Source organism: Chelonia mydas, chromosome 3 (genome assembly GCF_015237465.2).
Source record: "Chelonia mydas isolate rCheMyd1 chromosome 3, rCheMyd1.pri.v2, whole genome shotgun sequence".
NCBI classification, from domain to species: domain Eukaryota; kingdom Metazoa; phylum Chordata; order Testudines; family Cheloniidae; genus Chelonia; species Chelonia mydas.
In genome coordinates this window covers 1,954,651-1,980,036 of record NC_057851.1, presented here as the reverse complement: position 1 = coordinate 1,980,036, position 25,386 = coordinate 1,954,651, and the positions used below count along the sequence as shown (strand labels likewise).

Here is a 25,386-nt window from a genome sequence, read left to right as displayed (position 1 = left end):
CCACCTTCCAGCGCCTGGTGGACCAGCTCCTGAGGGGGATGGAGAGTTTTGCCGTGGCGTATATTGACGACATCTGTGTCTTTAGCCAGACCTGGGAGGACCACGTGTCCCAGGTTAGACAAGTGCTGGACCGACTCCAGGGGGCTGGGCTGACTGTCAAAGAGGAGAAGTGCAAGGTGGGGATGGCTGAAGTATCTTACCTGGGCCATCGGGTGGGGAGTGGCCGCCTAAAGCCGGAACCGGCCAAGGTGGAGGTGATCAGAGACTGGCCCGCTCCCCACACCAAAAAGCAGGTCCAAGCCTTTATTGGGATGGCAGGATACTACCGAAGATTTGTGCCCCACTTTAGCGCCATAGCCACCCCCATCACTGAGCTATGCAAGAAGGGGAAGCCAGACAAGGTGGTCTGGACCGAGCAGTGCCAGGAGGCTTTCCGGGCGCTGAAGGAGGCTCTGGTCAGTGGCCCAGTTCTGGCAAACCCAGACTTTGACAAGCCCTTTATGGTGTTCACCGACGCCTCCGACACGGGACTGGGGGCGGTGTTAATGCAGGAGGATGAAAAGGGGGAGAGACACCCCATCGTGTATCTGAGCAAGAAGTTGCTACCCCGGGAGCAACACTACGCGGCCATCGAGAAGGAGTGCCTGGCCATGGTGTGGGCCCTCAAGAAACTAGAGCCCTATCTCTTCGGGCGACACTTCACCGTGTACACCGACCACTCTCCCCTGACCTGGCTGCACCAGATGAAAGGAGCCAACGCCAAACTCCTGAGGTGGAGCCTGCTCTTGCAGGATTACGACATGGACGTGGTCCATGTGAAGGGAAGTGCCAACCTGATAGCGGATGCGCTGTCCCGGAGAGGGGGCCCCGAACTTCCCCATGTCACTGGTCACAGTGACCCCACTCAGTTCAGTCTCGAAGGGGGGAGAGATGTGACGATGTGAAGCAGCAGGGAGGGGGGAGTGTTGCCCTGGGAATGTGCCCTGGGGACGGGAGACCTGAGAGCCTGTCACCTGAGCCAGGAGGGGGAGGGGGAGGTAACACCTCTGCCCAGGAATGTGGACGGAGGCTGCAGCAGGGAACCTGCTCGGTGGGTTTAGTTTCAGGTTGGGGCTGGGTGGAGGAACACAGGGAACCCCAGGGCTGGGGTCTAAGCTCCCTGCTCCCCCAGAAGGACTTGACTGAGGGGTCCTGGGTGTCCCCACAAGCTCTGTTTTGGACTGTGTTCCTGTTGTCCAATAAACCTTCTGTTTTACTGGCTGGCTGAGAGTCTCAGTGAATCCCAGGAAGAGGGGTGCAGGGCCTGGACTCCCCCACACTCCGTGACACATGGGTCTTCACTGGATCTTGTATAAAGTTGTCTGCCTGCACATATTCATCACCATGGTGCACTCGTGCTGTGCTGGCATGCTGGCTAGAGTGCTGGAAAATTGTGCTTTATCAGAGCCTTTCTTTGTCATGAGTGGCATTAAGCAGCTCTGTGTGCGTGACTGGGGTATTTACATGCAATTGTGCACAGTTGGCAGCATCTCCAATCTCCTGTGTCTCCGGGTTCACACTAAAGTGATGGACCTGCCCATCAGGCAATTCCTCTTCACTGATGACTGTACGTACATAGTACGTACTGTCGAAGACATGCAGCATCCTATCTAGTGCTTTTCTAGATCAGCAAAGCGATTCGGACTCTCCGTGAGCCTCAAGAAAACCGAATTGCTTTACCAGCCTGCACCAGGAAAAATGGAGTCTGCCCCCGAAATCACAGCTGAGGGCACGCTGCTTAATGCGGTATAGCAATGTTGCTATCTTGGCAGCGCTCTACCTAATAATGCTGTGATCAGCGGTGAAATCCCGCAGTACGTTTTGAAAGCCAGGGCTGCTTAGGGTTGACTTTGTTGCCACCTGTGGAGTGCGAGAGGCCTTCGCCTTCACTCCGTGTAGCTCAGCTAAGGACTCTTCCCTATGGCTGTGAGACATGGACGCTCGATAGCAGAAACTTGAAGCAACTAGAGCGTTTTCACATGCGCGGTCTGCGTCTCATCTCTGACATCAGGTGGTCGCACAGGACACCCGCCATCCGAGTCCTGGACTGGTGCTGCATGGCTAGCTTTGAGTCCCTAATCTTACAGGAGCAGCTTTGGGTGACAAGCAGTTCCCCAAAGCTGCATTTTCTGGACAGATGAAAGTGGGAGCACGTACTCTGGGAGACCCATGGAAATGATATAAGGACACTCTCAAAGCTCAGCTAACAGCTGGCACAGCTTGGGAGGTGGCTGCTGTGAACACGTCAGGGTGGCGACAGGCCCCAAGCTGCAGTTAAAGCCACTGAGAACAGCCGAACAGAAAAAGCCAAAGAGGCGTGTGAGCGAAGCAAGCAGCTGTGGCAAAACCAGGTGCCTGTATCTGCCCAGCATGTGGACGCATCTGCAGATCCCTTGTTGGCTTCCATTGCACTGAAGCAAACCAACTCCTACGTCGACCCCGATGGGAGACTCCAGCAACGGGAGGTAGTCTGGCCTGCGTTCTGCAGGGCATCAGATTAGATGATCCGAATGGTCCCTTCTGGCCATACCATGTGAATCGGCGTGTGCCTGGCCACTCTTGCCCAGGGTACAGCTGGTGTGGGCATGGGAATGGCAGTTGGGCTATGTGTTCCTTGTTTCAGAACTTCATCAGGACAGCTAGTGGGGCCAGGAGAACCACCTTGGCACAGGGGCAAGGCCCCTGCTCTGGGAGCAGGCCGCAGAGGTGGGAGACGCACAGAGGGTGCCCCCAGAGGAAGCAAGCACAAGGAGCAGCCGCAGGAGGAGCTGTTCCATGAGCGTGTGCTTCCTGGACTGCGGCAATAGTGGGCAAGCCCTTCACCCTGCAGCCACCCCTAGGGCTCGGGGTTACCGCCTGTCATGGAGTCCCCGGGCGATGCTCTGGAACTGCTCCCCATGAAGCCAGGCAGGACTTTGGGGAAGTCTCCTTTCTGGGAGCAGCCTGTCTGCAGGACACACAGCTCACACAGCTTCCACCTTCCTGGGTCTGACCTCGGAGCATTCAGCCTCCTCTGCCCCTCCGTGCGCTTCCCGCAGTGAGTCCGCCCAGGCGGGGTCCTGGGGAAGCCAGAGGGTCCTGCCCCCCAACTTCGCAATCAGACGTGACTCTCAGCCAGCCAGTAAAACAGAAGGTTTATTTGATGACGGGAACATGGTCTAACACAGAGCTTGTAGGTACAAAGAACAGGACCCCTCAGCCGGGTCCATTTTGGGGGGCAGTGAGCCAGACAACCACGTCTGCCCTTCACTCCATGTCTCCAGCCAGCCCCAAACTGAAACTCCCTCCAGCCCCTCCTCCCCTGGGCTTTGTTCCTTTCCCGGGCCAATCCTTTAGCTCTCACCTTGCGGGGGGAAGGGCCCAGGCCATCAGTTGCCAGGAAATAGGGTGTCGGCCATTCTCTGTGTCCAGACCCCTGCACACACCTGCCCTCTAGGGCTCTGCAACGATCATACACCCTCACCTCACCACCTAGATACTCAAGAACTGCATAGGGGAAACTGAGGCACCCCCACACCATTCAGAGGAAACATTAAGAACAGTCCCACTTTGTCACACCGCCTCCAGAAGGAAAGGCCCCCAGCCAATCCCCCAAATTACATCCACTCCAGAGCCTGGGGGAGTGCAGCAGGGCACATGCGCAGTGTCCTTGTCCCCCCCCGGGGGGAACCCTCCCAGCTGGAATACACAGGGCCTGTAGGCTGGGGTATGGAGGAACCGCTCTTGGCTTGCTTGTAGAGCGTGCGTGGGGCATCGGTTGCACTGTGAGGGGGAGGACTCCAGGGCTGGAGAGTGGGGGGCTGCAGGTCGGGGTTACAGATGAGCACAGCCCTGGCTGGTTGGTACCCCTGCTCTTGGAGCTCCGCAGTGGTTCTCTCCTTATCGGGCTCTGAGCTAGCCAGGCAGCTGGTGGCAGCCCTGTAGTGTTCAGGTGGGACAGGAATGTGGCTCGGGCTTGTGTCTGAGCCGTCAGGAGCCTGGGAGCTGTTGAGGCACAGCTGGATCTCGGGAGCTGCCAGCTCACATCCCCTCCCCAACCCTGGCCTCTCCCTATTCAAGTGCCCCCCCCACCTTTTCCTTCCACTTCTCCCCCTCTGCTGGCCTCTTCCTGCCTTGGCTGGGGCTGCGATCTTAGAGGCTCAAGTGAAATGCATCCCTGCCATCGGGAGCTGGTTTGTTTTCCTCTCCTCGGGTGACCCTCAGGCACATGGCTGGCTGCAGTCTGAGTGGCCTGTCACTGCCCATGGCACACAGCCACCAAGGAGGTGCTAGAGAACGACTTGGGGGCTGCCCTCTCATCCCACCCTGTGCTGCCCCTTGCTCGGGGCTACCTGATGGGGCCAATCCTGGCCTTGGCTGGGCTGTGGGAAATGGAGCCAGCCAGGCCTGCTGGGAGGGACCAGAAGGTCTGTATAGCAGCACACCCTAGCCCAGCACCTTGCCCCTGGCTGGCAGGCTCTGCAGAGAGGCTGACGGCTGAAGAGCCAGCCCAGTTCCGGGAAGCTGGCCCTGCCGCAGCCTGTACTGAATCCATTCCCGACAGCCCGTAGGCAGGGCGGCTTGCGCCCGGTGTGACTGGATTAGCAGCGGGGCTGGGGCCTCCCCCAGGGAACATGAGCCGCTGCTCTGGGAACGTGACGCAGGTTCCTCTCCTCGGGACATGTTCACATTCCTCCACCCATGCCAAGTGCGAGCGTCTCATCAGCTCGCTGGGACTGGGGCACGGGGCTGCCTGTGCCAGCGTCCAGGTCCTGGAGGGGAGGAGACGAAGCTGCACCCCTCAGCCATTGCAGGGGGCTGCGGAGGAGACGGAGCTTTGAGAGTGGGAGGATCCCCAGGGAAGGGGTCATTCCTGGCCCTCTCTCAGACCCGTTTCTCTGAGCAGCCCCCTGGGCTCTGTGTTGGGCTCAGCACCAGGAATCCCTACAGCTCTGCAGAGCTGGGCTGCAGGGCCCATTCGAGAGCACGTATCGGGCCAGTGCTTGGTGCAGAGAGGTGGGGTCAGGACTCCTTGGCCTGTCTGTCCTCTCCTCTCCCTCACTGCAGTGTCATTAGCTGTGCTGGCCGGAGGAGGGTCTCCAAGCGTGCGGCGTTAGCCCCCCTCTCCCTGTGTGTAGACCCATATGCATGAGCACAGACACGCCTCCCCGTGGCTGGCCTCGATCCGTTCGTATTGTTTTCTAAATGGCGCCCAGGCCCCGGAGCAGGCTGTCCCCTGCTGGCACCAGGACAGCCTCCCGCTGTCTCCTCCCTGGGCCTGGGCCTCAGTAAGCTAAACCCCAGAGAGAGCTGACCCCCCCTCCCTTTGAACCCATCCACCTCAAACCCTTGGGCTGGGAACTAGTCAGATTACACAAGCAAGGCAGGGCTGGTTCCCGTCCCACTGGCCCATCAGCTCGGGTACTGCAGGCAGGGCCGTCTCTAGCCATTTGGGTGCCCTACAGAGCCCCCCAGGCCTCCCCACCCCTGGGGTCTGGGAGGCAGGAGCTATGGGGGGGCACTTTTGGGGGCCTCACAGGCCCAGAGTGGCCCGGGGGATTAGCGGGGGGCTGGGAGCAGCCCCCTCCGCTTCCCTCACCCTGACCCCAGCTGTATCGCTTGGGAGAGGGGGCTTGGGAGAAGGGATACCCCACTCACCGGCAGCGGCGGGAAGCGGAGCAGCCCAGCTCCAACCCACTCTACTCCGCCAGCTCCCAGCCACGACACTCCGCTTCCTGCCACCGGTGAGTGTGGGGGGGGACCTTTCCCCAACCCCCCTTCCCCCCGAGCTACGTGGCTGGGGCTGTGTTGCTCCGCTTCCCGCCACTGGTGAGTGTGGGGGCATCCTTTCCCCAACCTCCCCTCACTCACCGGCAGTGGGAAGCGGAGCGTCGCGGCTGGGAGCTGGCGGAGTGGAGCAGGATGGGGCCAGGTTGCTCCCACCGCTGCCGGTGAGTGCAGGGTTGCTGGGGGAAGAGGTGGAATGGGGACGGGGGAGGAGCAGGGGGGAAAGGTAAGAGGTGGGGCGGAGGGAGTTGTCCAGGGCCCCACACCCCCTAGGGACGGCCCCGCCACTTGCAGTGGGTGCAGCCCACAGGGGGGCCGGTCGAGGGATAGGGCTGGTCGCTGGGGCTGGTGCTGCCGCTTATGCAGCACGCAGCTGCCTAGGGTGCCATGAAATTTGGACAATTTGGTGCCCCAGATTTCATGGTGCCCTATGCAGCTGCGTATGCTGCGTATGCCTGAGGGCGGCCCTGACTGCAGGAAGTGGGGCTGGGGGCTCAGAAGGAGGCACGGTGCCCCCAATGCAGCGCAAGGAGACATGGGGCTGGGCTGTCAACCTGGGCACTCTGAGCCGATATCCAAAGGGTGGAAATCTCGTCCTCCTGTGCCAGGACCCTTCCTGACCTAACACGCCAGGTCACACCAGGTCTGCTGTATGCTGCTTTCCACCCGAGGGGTGCCCTGTCCGTAGCGCAGGCCGCGCTTTGGGATGACAGGCCGTGTAGAAATGTAAAATATGCTGGAGTTGAGGGAGCAGCTGTCTGGCCCCTGCTGTGACCTACTGCACTGACTGTGCACTCTCTCTCCGCCTAGCAGAGGGAAGAGGAGCTGGAGGAGAACCGGAGCAAGGACGAGAAGCAGGAACCAGGGACAGCCACGAGGAAAGCAGGGCGGCCTGGCAGGAAGCGCAAACACGTCCTGGTGAGTCTGAGAATGCGAGGCGGCTCGGAGTCCTGCCACGGGGCGCTGTCTGGGCTGACAGTGCTGGAGAGAGGGGCGGTGGCCTGAGGGCGCTGAACCCGAGGAGAGAGCCTGGCTCGTTGGCACGGCTTGTGGGCGTGTGGCTCGTGTATGTCTTGGGCTTGTGGCGTGTCTTGTGGAGCTTTGCTCTCCATGCGCTACAGCAGCTCAAGGGCAGGGCTTCCTTGGATGCTGTGAAGAGTGAGAAAGGGAACCTTGGAGCCCATGCCCTACAGGAAGGAACGTGCCACTTGCATAGGATTCCGTCACCGTCTGGTTTGGAGGAAGGGAGTCAGGAGAGCCGTGCAGGAGCAGAGATGCTGCGGGAAGGAGCTGGCGGGGAGGCTAAGGTAGGAGCGCCCGACCTGCTTCGGCATTGCAGCTCACAGTTTCCGTGGAGAGGTGGCATCTCTGCAGACTACCTTTCCCAGCATTCAGTGGGCTAGGCCGCTTGGGTGGGACTTAAGCCGCACCTCCACTGAGGGGATGAAAGTGCCCGTGCCCTGCTCTGTTCTGTGATGGTCAGGTGTGTCCTTTGGGCTCCTAGTGATCTGCCAAGGGGGTTCTCGCTCAGGGAAAGTTGGGGGGGCCGAGTAGATGGGTTGCTGTGTAAATGCACCAGAGCATGCCCCAGACAGCCTTCCCACGGGGTCCCTGCCCTACCTGGGGCTGTGCTAGCGCCAGGAGGCTTGTGGATCCCTCTGGGAAGGCACGGTGACGGGGGACGAGCCAGACGGAGACGCCAATAGCCAGCGGGCAAGAAGCTGCTAAAATGCAGGTGCGGGTTTCACCCCATCTCTCTGGCCTGCTCTGCGGAGATGCTGGAGACCTCTCCCAGCTGCCGCTGACACGCCCAGCAATACCTGGCCATAGCTCCTTTCCCCTCTGTAGCATGGGGGCAGGTCAGTCCCTCTACTGCTCTGTTACACAGGTGGAAACTGAGGCACAGAGCTGTTGTGACTTGCCCAAGGCCAAGAGGAGAGCCAGTGGCAGGCCAGAGACTAGCACCCGGACACCTCGGTTCCTGGTCGTCTAGCCCGGCCAGTGCAGGGTGCTCTCTTGCTCCCTCTGTAGGTGCTTCGCCTTTCCCTGCCTCCCCTAACAAAGAGAGGTGACCCCTCTGCCTCTGCTTTGGAGCGCACAGGCTGCCAGCCCACTGTGGGGTCCAAGCGGTACCCAGGACACTCCGGTGGTCTCCAGGGTTGGCTATAGCAGCTGCAGTAACAAGGCATGTTGGATTTCTCAGTTTACATAGCGGCTGTGGGTTCCCTCCCCAAGAAACCTTCCTGTTATGCTGCTGGTGCCAGTGTCCCACGCTCTTCATTCCTGGTGCCTGCCCCAGAGCTCCCCGTTCCTGCCCCTCCTCCACTTCCATTTAAAAAGCCTCCCCAAGCCAGAGCCTCCATTTAGAAGGTTGCTGGAAGCAGAAACTTCTTCCCAGCAGCCACTTATTGGGGCCAGTGTGCGGCAGGGGTCCCAGCAGTGCCCCCTGTTGGGGAGCTCATGCATGCTCCTGCAGCGTGATGTACAGCTCGGCTTTTCGGGAGCCCGCCGGGCCAGTCGCCAACCCCACCCACCCAAATACCACGATCACCCTGGCTGGGGCATGTTTTTAAGACGCTGTTCGAACCTTGTGCAGAGATTACAGATGCAAACACGAGGCACAAGACGCTGTCCCCTCAGTGGCAAGTGCCCCCCTCTCCCCCCCGCTGTCCTGGAATGGGCCTGGGAGCCCGTCTCCCTTGCAAAGCTGGGCCTGCTGCAGCCTATGCCACTCTCCAGCAGCTTTGTGCTGTGCCCTGCGGGTCACAGATTTGGGCTGTGTCACACCAGGGCAGGCAGGCGAGAACTCGCAGGTCGCAGCCTGCCACCGCTCCCCCCTTCCCAGAAACCAGGAAGCTGCTAGCTTGAGCAGCCCTTGTATCGCCTGGGCAGAGAAGCAGCTGGAGTGGGTCTAAGAGCTGCAATCCTCCACAGAGCCTGGGAGGCCAGGTGGCTCCAAAGTGCGGACCTGGGGAGGAGCTGGGCTGCAGCAGGGACACTTGCCCTGGCTGGTTTCTGTAGCTTTCACACCAGCCCATCTGCCCAGCATCTAATGCTGGCCAGCTCCTGGCCCTTTGGGAGCAGCTGTGACAGCTCTCGATCTGCTGACACTTGGGTGATAATTACCCTGTGGGAGGCCACACTGCTGGGAGGAGATGCCCCCTAAAAACCATCTGGTATGTGCCTGGAGCCAAATGCTGCTGCATGCTTCACCTCTCCAGCTGGGGAGGGGTTGGCATGTGCAGGTTGTGGGGGTGTTGTGAACTTCCTGCTCCTCCTGCCCATAGACCAGCTTGTGCAGCTGTCCCTCTGCCCCTTCCTGAGATCAAGTGCTCTGCCCTGTCCTTGGGGAACCCTGTGCAGGAGCTCAGACCTTCCCTTAGTCTGACAGGGGCTGGCCCCATCTCTGCTGGGGCAGGGCTTCAGACTTGGCCCTGGTAACCTGGTGTCTCTCTGCTTGGCATGTTGAGTATGTGAGCCGCTGCCCAAGGAGCAGGGAGCAGAAAGACGCCAGCGTCCTGCTCAGAGAGAGCATTCTCGGGGGAATCTCAGGTGCAGCTTGGAATGGTGCTAGTTACTGTGTCCTGGGGATCTCTGGCCAGGTGCGAGAGCCGGTTGTGTATCTGGGGTGCCTGGGGGAGTCCGGTGTGGGGGTTTTCAGTGCCCTCAGGCCCCATAGAGGTCTCTGCCCCAAGGAACTCTGGGCACAGAGGCTGGGGCAGAGCAGAGTGAGGGTGAGATCGATTTTATACATGTGCACTTGCAATCTCTGTAGCTGCTGCCTGATTAAAGCACAGCTTTCCCAAAGCGATCGGTAGCTGAGTTCCTTAGATCCCAAAGCCGGCGGCAGGGGAGAGGGGGTGGGCGGCATTGGAATGGTCTAGTCTGCCCTGCAGCATAGCACAGGTCAGAGACCTGCCCCCCAGTAATTCCTAGAGCCGATCTTTTCTTGATTGGGTCACTGTCAGTGATGGAGAATCCACCACCACCCTGGGGAAATGGCTCCAGTGGTTAATTACTCTCCCTGTTAAACATTCCTGCCTTATTTGTTTAGATTCAACTCCCTGCTGTTGGATCACGTTAGATCTTTCTCTGCTAGATTGAAGAGCCTAGTATTAAACTTCCTCAGGCGGGTCCTTAGACTGATCAGGTCAGCGCTTAACCTGCTCTTGGTGAAACTAAACACATTGAGCTCTTGGAGTCTGTCACTACAAGGCAGGTTTTCTAACTCTTTAATCATTCCCGTGGCTCTTCGCTGACCCCTCTCCAGTTTATCAACATCCTTCTTGACCTGTGGCACCAGACGTGGACAAAGGATTCCAGCAGTGGTCATCCCAGTGCCAAATCCAGAGGTCAAATAACCTCTCGACTCCTACTCATTTATAGCTCCCACAATTGCATTAGCTCTTTTGGCCAACAGGCTGTTGGCATGAGAGGATGTAGCACAAGGTGGCATGGGCTGGGTGACACATCAGCTGCTGGGTCCAGATAGCATGAGCAGACATAAGGGCTATGGGCTAGGTGGCCTGAGGCTCTGGAGTTGAACTGGAAGAAGAAAGGTGGTGGTTCTCTTCCAAGCTCCATCCACACGGGGCGCCGCTCGCAACAGATTGTGCAGATGTTCCGCATCTGGTCGTGCATGCTCTCTCGGTGGTGCAGGGGCCAGGAGCTTGACTCCTTTTTGACTGAAGAAAAAAATAAGTGAGGGTATCTTCCAAGCCCACCCACTCATGGTGCCAAAATGAACCATCATTAAAGCGGATGGGCAAATCTGTTTTGGTACGCTCCTTTTTATGTTTATCATCTGACGAGCAGTGGCCTAGTTACATTTAACTCAGCTGATGCTACTGTAACACCAAGGGACGTGAATGGGGTGTTCACTCCTCTGCCGCCTACAGACTTGGCAGGTGTCACTGCCTCAATTATGCTCACATCACGTTGTCAAGGTTTCATTGCAGCCGTATCAGCTAGAGACTTCCTTTTTGTTAATGAAAGCCAAGACTTTGGAGGACAAATAGCAACTTGGGAATGGTGCTCGCACACCATCCCACCACATACCATGCCCATCCAAGCTGGGAAGGGGCAGGCATGAATGGCACAGGCTGTGTAGTGCTGAGGGCTTGCTACTTCTGCATTGGGGACTGGAGGGTGCAAAGCAGTCCCTTGAGCACAGAGAGGTCAGGTGCCTGGCAGAGCGGAGAGGGCAAGAGGAACAGTAGCAGAGCTGCCTGGAGGGATCTGTACCGCATGGCGAGGTGCTAGCAAAGCCCCCTGGAGAGGCTGTTGACTACAGACTGATTGCCACAGAAGGGAGCAGTGTCATGGAGCAGTGTCTGGCTGGCTAAGAGACAGAAACCAGTAGGGATAAAGGGTTAGCTCTCAGAGTGGGTAACACAAATCTCTGTCCTAGGACTAGGATTGTGAATGTAGGGCACATCTACACTTAAAGTGGTCCAGTGGGGCATCGTAGACACTACCTACACGCACGGGAGGGCTTCTCCCATCACCGTAGACAATCCATCTCCCCGAGAGGCGGTCGCTAGGTTAATGGGAGAATTATTCTGTCGACTTAGTGCTCTCTACCCTGGGAGCTAGGTCGGCTTAGCTCCATCGCTCTGGGGGTGGATTTTCTGATGTAAATTCTTGTGCAAACCAGGCTTCGGACACTTCACTGGGTTCCCTCTGGGAAAGACCCGGGCATCGCTGTGGACAGCTTAGTGTGCATTGGTGGTCAAACCAGCAAGGAGGCTGCATAAGGACCAGGAGGGAGAATAATATTCCAGTGCCCTCATCTGACTGACGACCGGTACAGAGAAGGTAGCTGGGGTGCTGCCATGCACCTTTTCCCACATACAACGAGGGGGAAATTGAAAGGAGGCAGAATTAGCAATGAAAGAGGGAATGTATTCACAGTGTATCATTAACCTGTGGAACTCACCTCCACAGGCTATTAATGAACCAAAAGCTTAGTTAGATTCCCATAAGGATTGGACATTTATATGGATAATGAGAATAACCAGTTACATTAGGCCCAGATGTACAAGGCACATGAGGCCTCTTGTTTGAGGGCCTAAATCAACCACAGGGAGTGGGGGTTTTAGCAAGAAATGTCCCTCGTGGGCAGGGTATCTGCTACGTGTCTGTAATTGCTCCTTCTCCTGTGGCATCTGTTATTGGCTGCTATCAGAGACAGGGTGATGAACTGGGTGGGCTAATCTGCTCTGGCAGTTTCTCTGTTCTCGCCCCTCCCACACCAAAGCATCCACGAATATGGGGGAAGGGGAGAGAGGAAATCTGTGTTGGCTGGAGTTGCAGAGGGTCCCAGCATGATCTCGTCTGATCTAATATGTCAGTTTCTGTGTTCTTCTTCTCTGCCTCTGTTGAGTGAAGCTGGGGGATTACAGGTAAGACTGAAGCAGTCTGGCTCAAGGGAATTTGCTCTCCTTGCTTGGTGTTTATACCTTGCCAGCAGTTTGTCTTTCTGGGTTCTAAGTTCTTTGGTTGAGGCTCTGTTTCTCTGTGTATGTGTACAGCACCTGTCACAGTGGGGCTATGGTCCTGCCCGGGCCACCAAGGACTGCAGGTACATTGTAATCTGATGTAGAGAGAGTGCTTGTGTCCCTAGGGAGTCGTCATCAGGCCAAGCCATACAGCATCAGTTTCTTGGATTGTTTCTCATAAAGCGCAGAATTTTAGATAAAGATCGGAAGGAACTGGAAATACTGAGTTGAGATCTGCCCCTCCCTCCCCGCAGCCTGGACTCTGCCCCCCTGGAGCTGGCAGTAGCCATGGGGAATTCTCTGCATGCACTGCAGCTGCATTCGCAGCATGAGGTGTAGCTGTATTGAATGGTGGAGGAATTAGTTGGAGCAACTTGGCAGAGCTGTGATTGTGACAGGTGATCTGGGGGGCTGTGGCCCTCGGGGGGTGTTCGTGAGCCCCTGTGTGAGTGATCAGAGGAAAGGGGCGCATTGTGCTTTGAGGGCCCCAGCATCCCTCAGGTCAGTGCTGCATTGAGTAGGCTGTGTCAGTAGCAGGGCACAATGGAGAATGGCAGCAGTTGGTGGGAGGTGAGTGTGTTTGTGGGTTTAATGAATGGTGAGTGGAAGCAGAGTGCTGATGGCATCATGCACATGGGGGTGAACTGGCTCAAGGGGCTGCAGTGGGGCTGGTCTTTCTGTGGAGTAGGCTGGGCCGGTTGAGGATCGGGAGCTCCTGGTCAATGCACTGCAAAGTCAGAGTGCTATGTGAGTATGTTTGACAGTTGTAGTTAACTCTGGGTTAACAACGGTGTTTGCCATTTAATTTCCTGGGTTTTTTTTAACAGATTGGTAAGAATCTGGTCATTTAAGCAGTTGTAGTCATGTAGGTATGCAGTTCAGACACTGCTCCTGCCAGATAATGATGATAATGTCTAGCTCTTATATAGTGCTTTCCATCTGTAGATCTCAAGGAGGGAAACATTATCTCCATTGTACAGATGGGAAAACTGAGGCACAGAGTGATAAAAAGAAAAGGAGTACTTGTGGCACCTTAGAGACTAACCAATTTATTTGAGCATAAGCTTTCGTGAGCTACAGCTCACTTCATCGTATGCATCCAATGTAGCTCACGAAAGCTTATGCTCAAATAAATTGGTTAGTCTCTAAGGTGCCACAAGTACTCCTTTTCTTTTTGCAAATACAGACTAACACGGCTGTTACTCTGAAAAGAGTGATAAAAGTGACTTGGCCAAAGTCATTCCACTGGCAGAGCTGGGAATAGAGCCCAGCTTCCTGAGTCCCAGTCCCCTGGGACTATGTGGTTGTTATGTGATTCCGAAGTACCACCCAAAATATACTTTGTTACAGTGGAATGGGAATAATGTTTGTGCTTTGAAATGTTTGGCATGTGTAATGGCTAATAGGGCTGGTGAAAGAAAGACGTTGTATTGTGTCCCAAACACTTGACAGTTTTATTACAAGGTGGTTACAGGAACATAAAGCCTGTGAGAGAAGATTGGGGTCTCTCTCCTCCCCTTAGAATCTGTGAATTTTATTAAATGCTGTTTTTTCCAAGGGGGCTGAATCTCGGGAACCCCTTGGTCAGAAGACCCCACGTTAGGGTCACTAACCATACGCTGTGCCCCCATGAGAGACACCAGATTTCAAGGTAACCCAAATAACGGTGCGGATTTTAGAATGCTTTGAAGAGTTGAGCTTTAACAGAAAATTGGTTTCTGCCTTAACTATTGTAGGCTGGCAGTCCACTCTCCTGCTGTGAAAGGGGGACCATTTAGGGAGGATGGAGGGAAGGCGCTCTACACATCCCTCTGCAGCATGAGGAGTCAGAGAAGTGTGACATGTCCCATTCACGTCAATGAGATGTTCTCATTGAGCTGGGAATACCCCAGGGAGATGAACACAGCCTGAAACGATAGCTCTGGGACGTGTGAGCCACTCCATTTGGTCTGTGGGTCTTTCCACCTCCACTCCCTGGTGCTGGAAAACCTGTAGTATGCATCAGGCACGCCTGTTCCCAGCTCCTCACTTAGGGGGTCAGGGCTTCCACAGATCCTAGCGCGCATAGGATCATAGCATTGTGGGGCTGGAAGGGACCTCGAGAGGTCGTCTAGTCCTGCCCCCCCCCACTGAGTGGTACCAAGTGAACTTAGACCAGCTGTGAGAGGAGTTTGTCCAACCTGTTCTTATAAACCTCCAGTGTTGCGGTTCCACAACCTCCCTTGGAAGTGGCTCCCCAAAGCTTAACTGCCCTGAGAGTTAGACAGTTTTTCCTAATCGCTAACCTCAGTCTCCCTGCTGCAGATTTAGCCCATTGCTTCTTGTCCTGTCTGCAGGGGTGTGACGATGTGACGCAGCAGGGAGGGGGGAGTGTTGACCTGGGAATGTGCCCTGGGGACGGGAGACCTGAGAGCCTGTCACCTGAGCCAGGAGGGGGAGGGGGAGGTAACACCTCTGCCCAGGAATGTGGACGGAGGCTGCAGCAGGGAACCTGCTGGGTGGGTTTAGTTTCAGGTTGGGGCTGGGTGGAGGAACACAGGGAACCCCAGGGCTGGGGTCTAAGCTCCCTGCTCCCCCAGAAGGACTTCACTGAGGGGTCCTGGGTGTACCCACAAGCTCTGTTTTGGACTGTGTTCCTGTTGTCCAATAAACCTTCTGTTTTACTGGCTGGCTGAGAGTCTCAGTGAATCCCAGGAAGAGGGGTGCAGGGCCTGGACTCCCCCACACTCCGTGACAACTGGTGGCAGCGGTGGGATGTACTGCACCCCGTGAACGGCGCTTCCTGCAGTAAGTGACTGGGGAACAGTAAAACGAAGGGGGATTGACGGGGACCAGGTGTGCTGAAGATTCAGAGAGAGACGGTTTCAGGGGGCGGTTAACCCCTGGGAGTGTGTGACCAGAGAGAAGGACTTTTGCAGTAACAGGGTCCCCCGGGGGATTGCAGCGAGCGGTCCCAGGGGCGGAGGAGTCTGCAGCTCGACCCTGGCAAAGAGGTGGTGACCTCAAGAAGGACTGGCACACTAGGGGCTTTTCCTGGAAACCGTGGACAGCTGCCCGGCCTGCGAGTGGCCAGCAGGGAGATGTACGCTAAACGCCTTAAGAGCGACCTGGTGGAGCTGTGCAGGCAGAGGGGGCTGCGCATCGGGAGGTCCACCAAGGAACAGCTGATTGCCCAGCTGGAGGAGAGGGATCGCTTGGATGACCCGATCCCTGTCCCTGAGGGAAGCCGCCCGGGGGATGCAGCGTGGGCCCTGGGGCCTGACCAGGCTGGGAGGGGTCAGACTGCTGCCCAGGACACCCCGAGACCCTTCCTACCTATGCCTGGGGGAGGGGTTGGGGGAAGCCCAGCGAATAGCGAGGGCACCCTGACCCCAGCAGCCAGCAGGGGATCCTCCCGGCGGAGCTCCCCATCCCTGGAGCGGATGCGGCTGGAATGGGAGAGGGAGAGGAAAATGAGGGAGCTGGAGGATCATGAAAAACAACGTCAACATGAGGAGAAACAACGTCAACATGAGCAGGAGGAGAAGGAGAGGGAGCGTCAGGAGAAGGAGAGGGAACGTCAACATGAGCAGCAGGAGAAGGAGAAACAAAGACAGCATGAACTGGAGCTGGCCAGGCTGAGGAGCAGTGGGGCCCCGGCTGCGGTGAGTGCGGGGGGACCCAAGACTGCAAGGAGCTTTGATAAGTGCTTCCTGGCCCAGCGGAAGGAGGGGGAGGACATAGATAGCTTCCTGACGGCCTTTGAGAATGCCTGCGAGCTGCACAGGGTTGACCCTGCAGACAGGCTCCAGTTCCTCACCCCCTTACTGGACCCCAAAGCCGTAGAGGTCTACAGCCGGATTACAGGGGCAGAGGCAGGGGACTATGAACTGTTCAAACAGGCCCTGCTCCGTGAGTTTGGGCTGACCCCCGAGATGTACCGGAGAAGGTTCCGGGGTCAGCGTAAAACGCCTGAGGTCACCTACCTACAACTGGTCAACAGGATGCAGGGATATGCCCGCAAGTGGACAGCGGGGGCCCAAACTAAAGAGGACCTGCTTGACCTGTTCGTACTGGAGCAACTGTATGAACAGTGCCCGTCCGACCTAAGGCTGTGGCTGGTGGACAAAAAGCTCGCGAACCCCCAGCACGCAGGGCAGCTGGCCGACGAGTTTGTGAACAGTCGGTCAGGGGATAGCCGGGAGGAGTCCCAAAAGAACAGGCCCCCCCCGATGCAGAGAGAGAGTCACCATGGGGCCTCCCAGCGGGGAAATAGGGAGAACCCCCTCCAAAGGGGAACGCCTGGTGTCGGGCCCCTCCGACCCGCTCGAGGGGAGCAACGTGACCTGAGCTGCTATCACTGTGGCCAGAGAGGCCACGTACGGGCCCAGTGCCCCGGGCTCAGGGACAAACTGAGCAGACCCAACCTACCCAGGGTTAACTGGGTAGGGACTCAGCTGGACGAGGGGCAGGCGACCCAGGAAAGGGGGGCTACCAGTTTGCCACCTGCTCAGGAGGGAAGAGTACCCCCAGCCAGCCCCGCCAGAGGGCTGGAGGCTCTGGACTCAGGGTGCTCAGTTTACAGGGTGGGTGCGGGGCTGTCCCTCCGGAGAGAGTGCCTTGTTCCCCTGGAGGTGGATGGGAGGAAGGTCAATGGATACTGGGATACGGGCGCGGAGGTGACGCTGGCCCGGCCCGAGGTGGTGGCCCCAGATCGGGTGGTGCCCAACACCTACCTGACCCTGACGGGGGTGGGCGGGACCCCATTTAAGGTGCCCGTGGCAAGGGTACACCTGAAATGGGGGGCCAAGGAGGGCCCCAAGGATGTGGGGGTACACCACCATTTGCCCACTGAAGTTTTGATGGGGGGAGACCTAGAGGACTGGCCAAGCGACCCCCAGACCGCCCTGGTTGTGACCCGTAGCCAGAGCCGGCGAGGGGCACTGCGACCTGACCCTGGGGAGGGTACCACACCGGAGGCACAGGACCCTACCCTGGTGGGGAGGGAGCGCCGAGGGGCACGGCTCAGAGAGGCTGAGGCCTCAGACCTGACCACTGAGGGGGAACCGGGCCCCATCCCTTCCCCAACCACTGAGTTCCAGGCCGAGTTGAGGAAAGATCCCTCCTTGCAGAAGCTCAGGGACCTGGCCGACCTCAGTGAGGGATGGACCATGAGGAGAGGCTGCCAGGAGAGGTTCCTGTGGGAGAAGGGGTTCCTGTACCGAGAATGGGCTCCCCCAGGGGAAGGGGAGTCCTGTGGGATCAGGAGGCAGCTGGTGGTCCCCCAGAAGTACCGCCGCAAGCTCCTGTCCCTGGCCCATGACATCCCCCTCGCAGGGCACCAGGGAATCCGGCGCACCCGGCACAGGTCGCTACAGAACTTTTACTGGCCTGGGGTCTTTACCACCGTCCGGCAGTATTGCCGATCCTGTGACCCCTGTCAGAGGGTGGGGAAGGCCCGGGACAAGGGGGAAGCAGCTGTGAGACCTTTGCCCATCATAGAGGAGCCTTTCCAGAAGGTGGCCATGGACATCGTGGGGCCACTCAGCAAGACGACCCGGTTGGGGAAGAAATACATTCTGGTGGTGGTAGATTTCGCCACCCGCTACCCCGAGGCAGTGCCCTTAGCTTCCATTGAAGCAGACACCGTGGCAGATGCGCTCCTGACCATTTTCAGCCGAGTGGGGTTCCCCAGGGAAGTCTTGACAGACCAAGGCTCCAACTTCATGTCGGCCCTGCTCCGGTGCTTGTGGGAGAAATGTGGGGTCCGGCACGACTGGGCCTCAGCGTATCACCCCCAGTCCAATGGGCTGGTGGAGAGGTTTAACGGGACGCTAAAGATGATGCTGAAAACCTTTATGAACCAGCACCCGCAGGATTGGGACAAGTACTTACCTCACCTGCTGTTCGCGTACAGGGAGGTGCCCCAGGAGTCTACCGGATTTTCGCCTTTCGAACTGTTATATGGAAGGAGGGTGAGGGGCCCCCTGGACCTGATGAGAGACGAGTGGGAGGGGAAGGCCACTCCCGATGGAGAGTCAGTGGTGGAGTATGTCCTGATCTTCCGAGAGAGACTGGCTGAACTCATGGGCCTGGCCAGGGAGAATCTGGCCAGAGCCCAGAGGAAGCAGAAGGTCTGGTATGACCGCACGGCGCGGGCCCGTGCCTACGCCACCGGGGATCAGGTGATGGTTCTCATCCCCGTGAGAAAGAACAAACTACAGGCCGCCTGGGAGGGCCCGTTCAAGGTCGTCAAGCAGCTCAATGAGGTAAACTATGTGGTGGAGCTGTCGAACCGGGCCCACCACCGCCGGGTGTACCTTGTGAATATGATGAAGCCATATTATGCCAGGGGGAATGTGGTGTTAGCTGTGTGTGGTCAGTGGGAGGAGCAGGGAGATGACCCTTTAGTAGACCTGTTCCCTGGGACCAGAGCTGGTTCCCCCCTGGAAACAATTCCCCTCTCGGATCAGCTCACCCCTGCCCAGCAAGCTGAGGTCAGGGGGGTGCTGCATCCGTACCGACAGCTGTTTTCCAACCAGCCTGGACGCACTAATCTGACTGTCCACCGGGTGCAGACAGGGTCACCCGCCGATAAGATGCTCCCCCTTCCGAGTCACAGGGAAAACTGCTCAGGACCTGGAAAGAGAGGTCCGGGACATGCTGGCTTTGGGGGTGATCCAGCCATCGGCCAGCCCTTGGGCCTCGCCAGTGGTGCTGGTCCCCAAAAAGGATGGGTCAGTCCGGTTCTGTGTGGACTATCGGAAGCTCAATGCCATCACTGTATCGGATGCCTACCCCATGCCCAGGCCGGACGAGCTCCTAGACAAGCTGGGAGGAGCTCGGTACCTTACCACCATGGACCTTACAAAGGGCTACTGGCAAGTGCCGCTGGATGCAGATGCCCAGCTGAAATCGGCCTTTATCACCCCTCTGGGGCTCTATGAGTTCCTGACCCTGCCTTTCGGCCTCAAGGGAGCGCCGGCCACCTTCCAGCGCCTGGTGGACCAGCTCCTGAGGGGGATGGAGAGTTTTGCCGTGGCGTATATTGACGACATCTGTGTCTTTAGCCAGACCTGGGAGGACCACGTGTCCCAGGTTAGACAAGTGCTGGACCGACTCCAGGGGGCTGGGCTGACTGTCAAAGCGGAGAAGTGCAAGGTGGGGATGGCTGAAGTATCTTACCTGGGCCATCGGGTGGGGAGCGGCCGCCTAAAGCCGGAACCGGCCAAGGTGGAGGTGATCAGAGACTGGCCCACTCCCCACACCAAAAAGCAGGTCCAAGCCTTTATTGGGATGGCAGGATACTACCGAAGATTTGTGCCCCACTTTAGCGCCATAGCCACCCCCATCACTGAGCTATGCAAGAAGGGGAAGCCAGACAAGGTGGTCTGGACCGAGCAGTGCCAGGAGGCTTTCCGGGCGCTGAAGGAGGCTCTGGTCAGTGGCCCAGTTCTGGCAAACCCAGACTTTGACAAGCCCTTTGTGGTGTTCACCGACGCCTCCGACACGGGACTGGGGGCGGTGTTAATGCAGGAGGATGAAAAGGGGGAGAGACACCCCATCGTGTACCTGAGCAAGAAGTTGCTACCCCGGGAGCAACACTATGCGGCCATCGAGAAGGAGTGCCTGGCCATGGTGTGGGCCCTCAAGAAACTAGAGCCCTATCTCTTCGGGCGACACTTCACCGTGTACACCGACCACTCTCCCCTGACCTGGCTGCACCAGATGAAAGGAGCCAACGCCAAGCTCCTGAGGTGGAGCCTGCTCCTGCAGGATTACGACATGGACGTGGTCCATGTGAAGGGAAGTGCCAACCTGATAGCGGATGCGCTGTCCCGGAGAGGGGGCCCCGAACTTCCCCAGGTCACTGGTCACAGTGACCCCGCTCAGTTCAGTCTCGAAGGGGGGAGAGATGTGACGATGTGACGCAGCAGGGAGGGGGGAGTGTTGACCTGGGAATGTGCCCTGGGGACGGGAGACCTGAGAGCCTGTCACCTGAGCCAGGAGGGGGAGGGGGAGGTAACACCTCTGCCCAGGAATGTGGACGGAGGCTGCAGCAGGGAACCTGCTGGGTGGGTTTAGTTTCAGGTTGGGGCTGGGTGGAGGAACACAGGGAACCCCAGGGCTGGGGTCTAAGCTCCCTGCTCCCCCAGAAGGACTTCACTGAGGGGTCCTGGGTGTACCCACAAGCTCTGTTTTGGACTGTGTTCCTGTTGTCCAATAAACCTTCTGTTTTACTGGCTGGCTGAGAGTCTCAGTGAATCCCAGGAAGAGGGGTGCAGGGCCTGGACTCCCCCACACTCCGTGACAAGGGGACATGGAGAACAATGGATCACCATCCTCCTTAGAGCATCCCTGCACAGATTTAAAGGCTATCAGGTCCCCCCTCAGGCTGCCATATGGGGGACAGGGAGAGAGGCTCAGATTTTCCCCAGAGAGACAGGGCCTTTCAGATATCAGCTCACATGAGGGGAGGTTGGAGGAGGGGCTCAGGCACCTCCAGAAAGGCATGCCCTCCCTCAAACCTGGCTGATTTGAGGGGGGGTCAGGCTTACACAGATGGGCAGAGTCCTCCCTGCTCCTGGCACACCCAGGGGAGGGGCAGGCAGAGGGGCTCAGGCACCTCCAGAGGAGCTAGGTCCCTTGGATCCCAGCACATGTGTGAAGGTAGGGAGAAGGATGTAGCCCACACAGGAGAGCCCCTCGGATCCTGGCTCACACCTGGGAGGGAAGAATGTGACACTGACAGGTGCTCCTGACCCTATCTGCTACTCACCTCCATATCCCCCTTCCCAATATCAGTCCCCACCCATTCCCCCAATCCCCATTGCCTCACCTGGGTCCCCGAACCCCGTCCCCTGCCAGCAAAGATTCTTATGTCTATTTTTCCCCCAAGAAATCCTTTCATTAAGTTCTCCCAATACAGACGCTCTCCAGAGAGAGGCAGATTTTACCCTTCAGATTTCTGCCTGCAGTAGGACTCCAATTCACACTGGCTAGGAGGACCAGGTTCAGGGGCTTGCTGCTTATCTCTGTGAGCTATCCAGCCACGGTTAATGCTTCTGGCCTACAAACCCTGTAGGCTCCTCTGTCTTCCTCCTGTTTTCACTTTTCCTCCTCCAAAGGGCTACTGGGTTCTGTGCGCTCTCTGAGAGTGACCGCTCAGCGAGCGAGATCCCTGTGCCAGGATCAGAGGCAGGGTTTCATTCCCACTGCTGGGTTAAAAAAAAAAGGTGCAAAAATGTCACCCGTTAGCGAAGCTGTTTTTTTGGTGGGCAGCATCTGGAGAACCCCGTGGTCAAATGACCCCAAATTTGGCTCACTCCCTGTACCCACGTTCCCAGGGGACACCCCACAGTTCAGATTTTAAAGCACTGAGAAGAGTTGAGCTATATGTAAAAAACTGTAGCGGAGTCCCTCGTGGCTAGCGATGGGATTTTATAGCAACACAGGCTGGGCCTGGACGGCACAGTTCTGCTGGTGAAACGTGCCTTGTGTCGACGCACCTCGCGCCTACGCTGCTGTTGGGAAGGGTGATTGCAGCACATGTGGCAACCTACACTGATGCCCCTGCAAATCGCGGTGCAACCCCAGTGGCTTGGGTGGCGGCCCAGGCTAGTCACCCGAGCACAGGCCTGCCCAAGCCCCGGTACATACTTGGGTGGCTAGCCGGCGCTGCCGCGGCTTCACTGCTCCATTTAGTGGGCCATCCCAGGCAAAGCTCGCTCAGGTATCTTCTCCACTGCAGTGCAGACACACCCTTTGTTTGCAGCCACACTCGGCTCGGAGTCCTGCTGGTAAAGCCCCAGCTCTCCGTCAGTGGCTGAAAATCACCGCCCTGACTGGCATCAATCCTTCCCTTGCAATGTGCCGCCAGTTCTTGCGGTAGTATCTGTACTGGTCAAAGCAGTCCTCCGTCGACCGGTCCACAGCGACAGCAGCTGCGCTGGGCGATGGTTGAACTCTGCTGCCGGGGCATTGCAGTGATTGGAAGCCTCCCCCCTAAAAACTCCCAGTGTGATTTTGGAGTGCCTCCCTCTCTGCTCGCCCACCTCTGTGACCAGCCCCACGGGGGCAGCTCCAGGTAAAGCTACAAGCTGCATGCTGCTGCTGCCTGGTCCAGGAATGAAGTCCCGACTTCCTTGGGCTGGGGGGAGCAGGAGCTGTGCAAGCTCGGCGGCAGAGGAGCTGCAGAACCGACGGTGTCTCTTCGGACACTGGGTGTGCAGCAGATGGGCTCTGACAGGGACGAGCAGCAATGTGCAGCCCAGGGGAAGGAACTACGGCAGTTGCACCATAAGACAAGGGAGGCCGACAGAAACGTATGCCAGGAAGAGTCCTAGCATGGCCCTGCTTGAGCCGGCACCAGGCACTCAGGACTGGTATGGCATCTGAACCAGAATAAGCCGTGCTGGTGTAGACTGATATAACTGCATCTACACTAGGGGGCTTTGCCACTTTCACTATACTGGTAGTTAAAGCAGCAAACCCATTAGGTTAAGGCCTTACTGGCTAGCTTTCCAGGTTCCCATGTGTTCCCCGTGTACATGGTGCTCTCGGATCCCCTTCCTCACGGTGCTGAAGGCATGTAGCCGATGGCCACTAGGTCCAAGCTTCCATATTCTTCTCAATCATTCCCTCCCTTCAGTAAGACACAGCGCTGGGGTGGGGCGCCATACTTTCTGGATTCTGATGCCTACAGGCAGTAACCTAGTTTGAGCATCTCTGTTTGCCATTAGCTAGGCGGATGATTAAATCCTCCAGAAGTGCAGGATCCTGCTCTTGGGCGCAGGTCTCGCTCTCCTCTTGCGTGACAGCCTGTAGGAGATGCCCTTTGTTTTCAATTCCATGGACCTTCTCTTTGTCAGATTGCGGCCCCTAGCACTGCAGGTGTTTCTGGTGTACGTCATCCCACCTGTCCACCTCTGCTCTCTGTCCATCTCAGAGAGCTTGTCCCCCTTCAGTGCTGAAGAACCAGCCCACTGATTATTTGTGTTGCCATGCTGGGCTGGGTGCAGGGCCGTGGTGCTGGCAGCTGTGCAGTGTACGCACAGTGATGGACAGTCTCTGCCTCAGGGAGCTTACAGTCTGACACAAACCAGGTGAGTGAGGCAGCCACGTGGGCGGGGAGCAGAGAGGACAGGGTGTTTTAGCACAGGCCAGCTGCGTGCACAATTTGTAGATGTGCCAAACCAGGCGGTAGCAGCGATCAGTGAGTCACAGCAGCATTCTCTTGGCCTCATGGCAAGGTGGGTGTGGGGAGGGACTGGAAGGAGGGTCAGGTGTTGGTCTTGGGAGTTTTGACCAGGATGTTTTCCCATGTAGAGGGATGGCAAGGTGAACGTGGGAGAAGCAGGTGACTGCCGTCCCTGGCAGAGTGGGGGTGGAGCGTGAAGGGCTCTGAAGGCGAGGACGTGTAGTGTGTATTTGAGGTGGTGGAGACTGGGAGGCCAGTGGACGGACACAAAGGATGCCTGGTGCGGTCCCAGGGCCAGAAAGATCGTCTTGCTGACAGCATTTGGAAAGAGGCTGAGTGAGGCAGGGTGGCAGTAGACAAGGAGCGAAGTCAAGACACAAGGTGATCAGGGCTTGGACGAGAGCTGTTAAATCGTTGGTGGTTCCTCCTCCTGGCTTTGGAACTGCAGGTGCGCGAGTCTGTTAAGTGCCATCCTAGCCACCTCTGCTTTCTGTGAGCCTCCCCTCTTGTGCCCACTCTAAAGAAAGGCTGGTGTCTGCGTCTGTTTGCCCCTGCTGTAAATGCCACCTCACAAGCTCTGCCAAGTCAGAACTGCCCACCTGGGGACCTGTGTGACCGGCGACGGGAGCAGAGTCTTGGAGGGCTTGGCCTGTGCACAGACCTGGCACTGGGCCATAGCTCCTGTACCTGGTGCTCCTGCAGCCTGCTCCTGCGAAGCGGAAGCTGACAGTGGAGCTGAGAGGCTGCCCGGCTGACAGTGCAGTGCATTGTCTTCCTGTGTACACAGTATCCAGGCTGCCAGACGTGACCGAGCTGGCAAGCCTTGCAGCCCCGTCAGCCGCTCGGGCACTGCCAGGAGAATGTCTCCATGCTTGTTTTCAAGGGGAAAGCCCCGGCCTAGTGTGGGTTACTATAAATAGCCCACACAGCTGGAGAGCCCTGCCGCGCTGGCTCCTCCAGGGGAGGCCAGAGGCTGTGGCCAAACCCGGCTTTCTGGGGAATGGAGCTGGCTGCTGGAACCCCAAGTGGAGAGAAGCCAGAGGGCCTGTGGTGGAGACACTCCATGTGCATCTTGGTGGCTGCTGTTAACTGTTCAAGGGCTGTTGGGGGTGGCCAGCCTCTCCCTGAGTCCTGGCGGCTGGGGCCGATTTGCTGTCAGTCCATCTGCTCTGGGAGCTCAACCGGGGCAGGTTCACAGTGCACTTGGCCGTGGGAGTGGGAGTCCTTCCTGGCCTCCTCATAGTCGGAGAGTCAAAGGCCAGAAGGGACCACCCGACCATCCAGTCTGACCCGCTGTTTAGCACAGGCCACCAACCCATCCGATTACCCCTGTGTGAAGACCAATGACCGTGACTAGACTAAAGAGTTCCAGCCCTCAGGAGACTGAGCTGGTGTGTCACTGGCCAAGAACAGGGGGACTGACGTTCAGCACTGCCTGAGACTCCTGCAGCAGCCAGGAATTAATGGGGTGGGGGGCTGCCCAGATGATCCCTGCAGGTAACCCACATCCTATGCTGCAAAGGAAGGCGAACCTTCTCCCCCCCACCTCCAGGTCCCTGCCAATCTGACCTGAGGGAAATTCCTTCCCCATGCTCAATATGGTGATCAGTATAAGAACGGCCACACTGGGTCAGACCAAAGGTCCATCTAGCCCAGTATCCGGTCTTCCGACAGTGGCCAATGCCAGGTGCCCCAGAGGGAATGAACAGAACAGGGAATCATCAAATGATCCATCCCCTATCACCCAGTCCCAGCTCCTGGCAAACAGTGGCTAGGGATACCATCCCTGCCCCTCCTGGCTAATAGCCATTGATGGACCTATCCTCCATGAACTTATCCAGTTCTTTTTTGAACCCTGTTGTAGTCTTGGCCTTCACAACGTCCTCTGGCAAGGAGTTCAAC

At 57.6% G+C, this 25,386-nt stretch overlaps 1 protein-coding gene across 6 annotated transcripts in view; it reads left to right on the top strand.

Annotated features, from left to right (window-relative positions):
* DNMT3A (DNA methyltransferase 3 alpha) overlaps nt 1-25,386 on the top strand; it is a 266,976-nt gene that overhangs the window by 36,779 nt on the left and 204,811 nt on the right. For all 6 annotated transcript variants that reach the window (XM_037893680.2, XM_037893678.2, XM_037893677.2 and 3 more), the window contains exon 3: nt 6,616-6,723. In XM_037893680.2, coding sequence (XP_037749608.1) covers nt 6,616-6,723 — 108 coding nt within the window. The remainder of the gene's footprint in view (nt 1-6,615; nt 6,724-25,386) is intronic.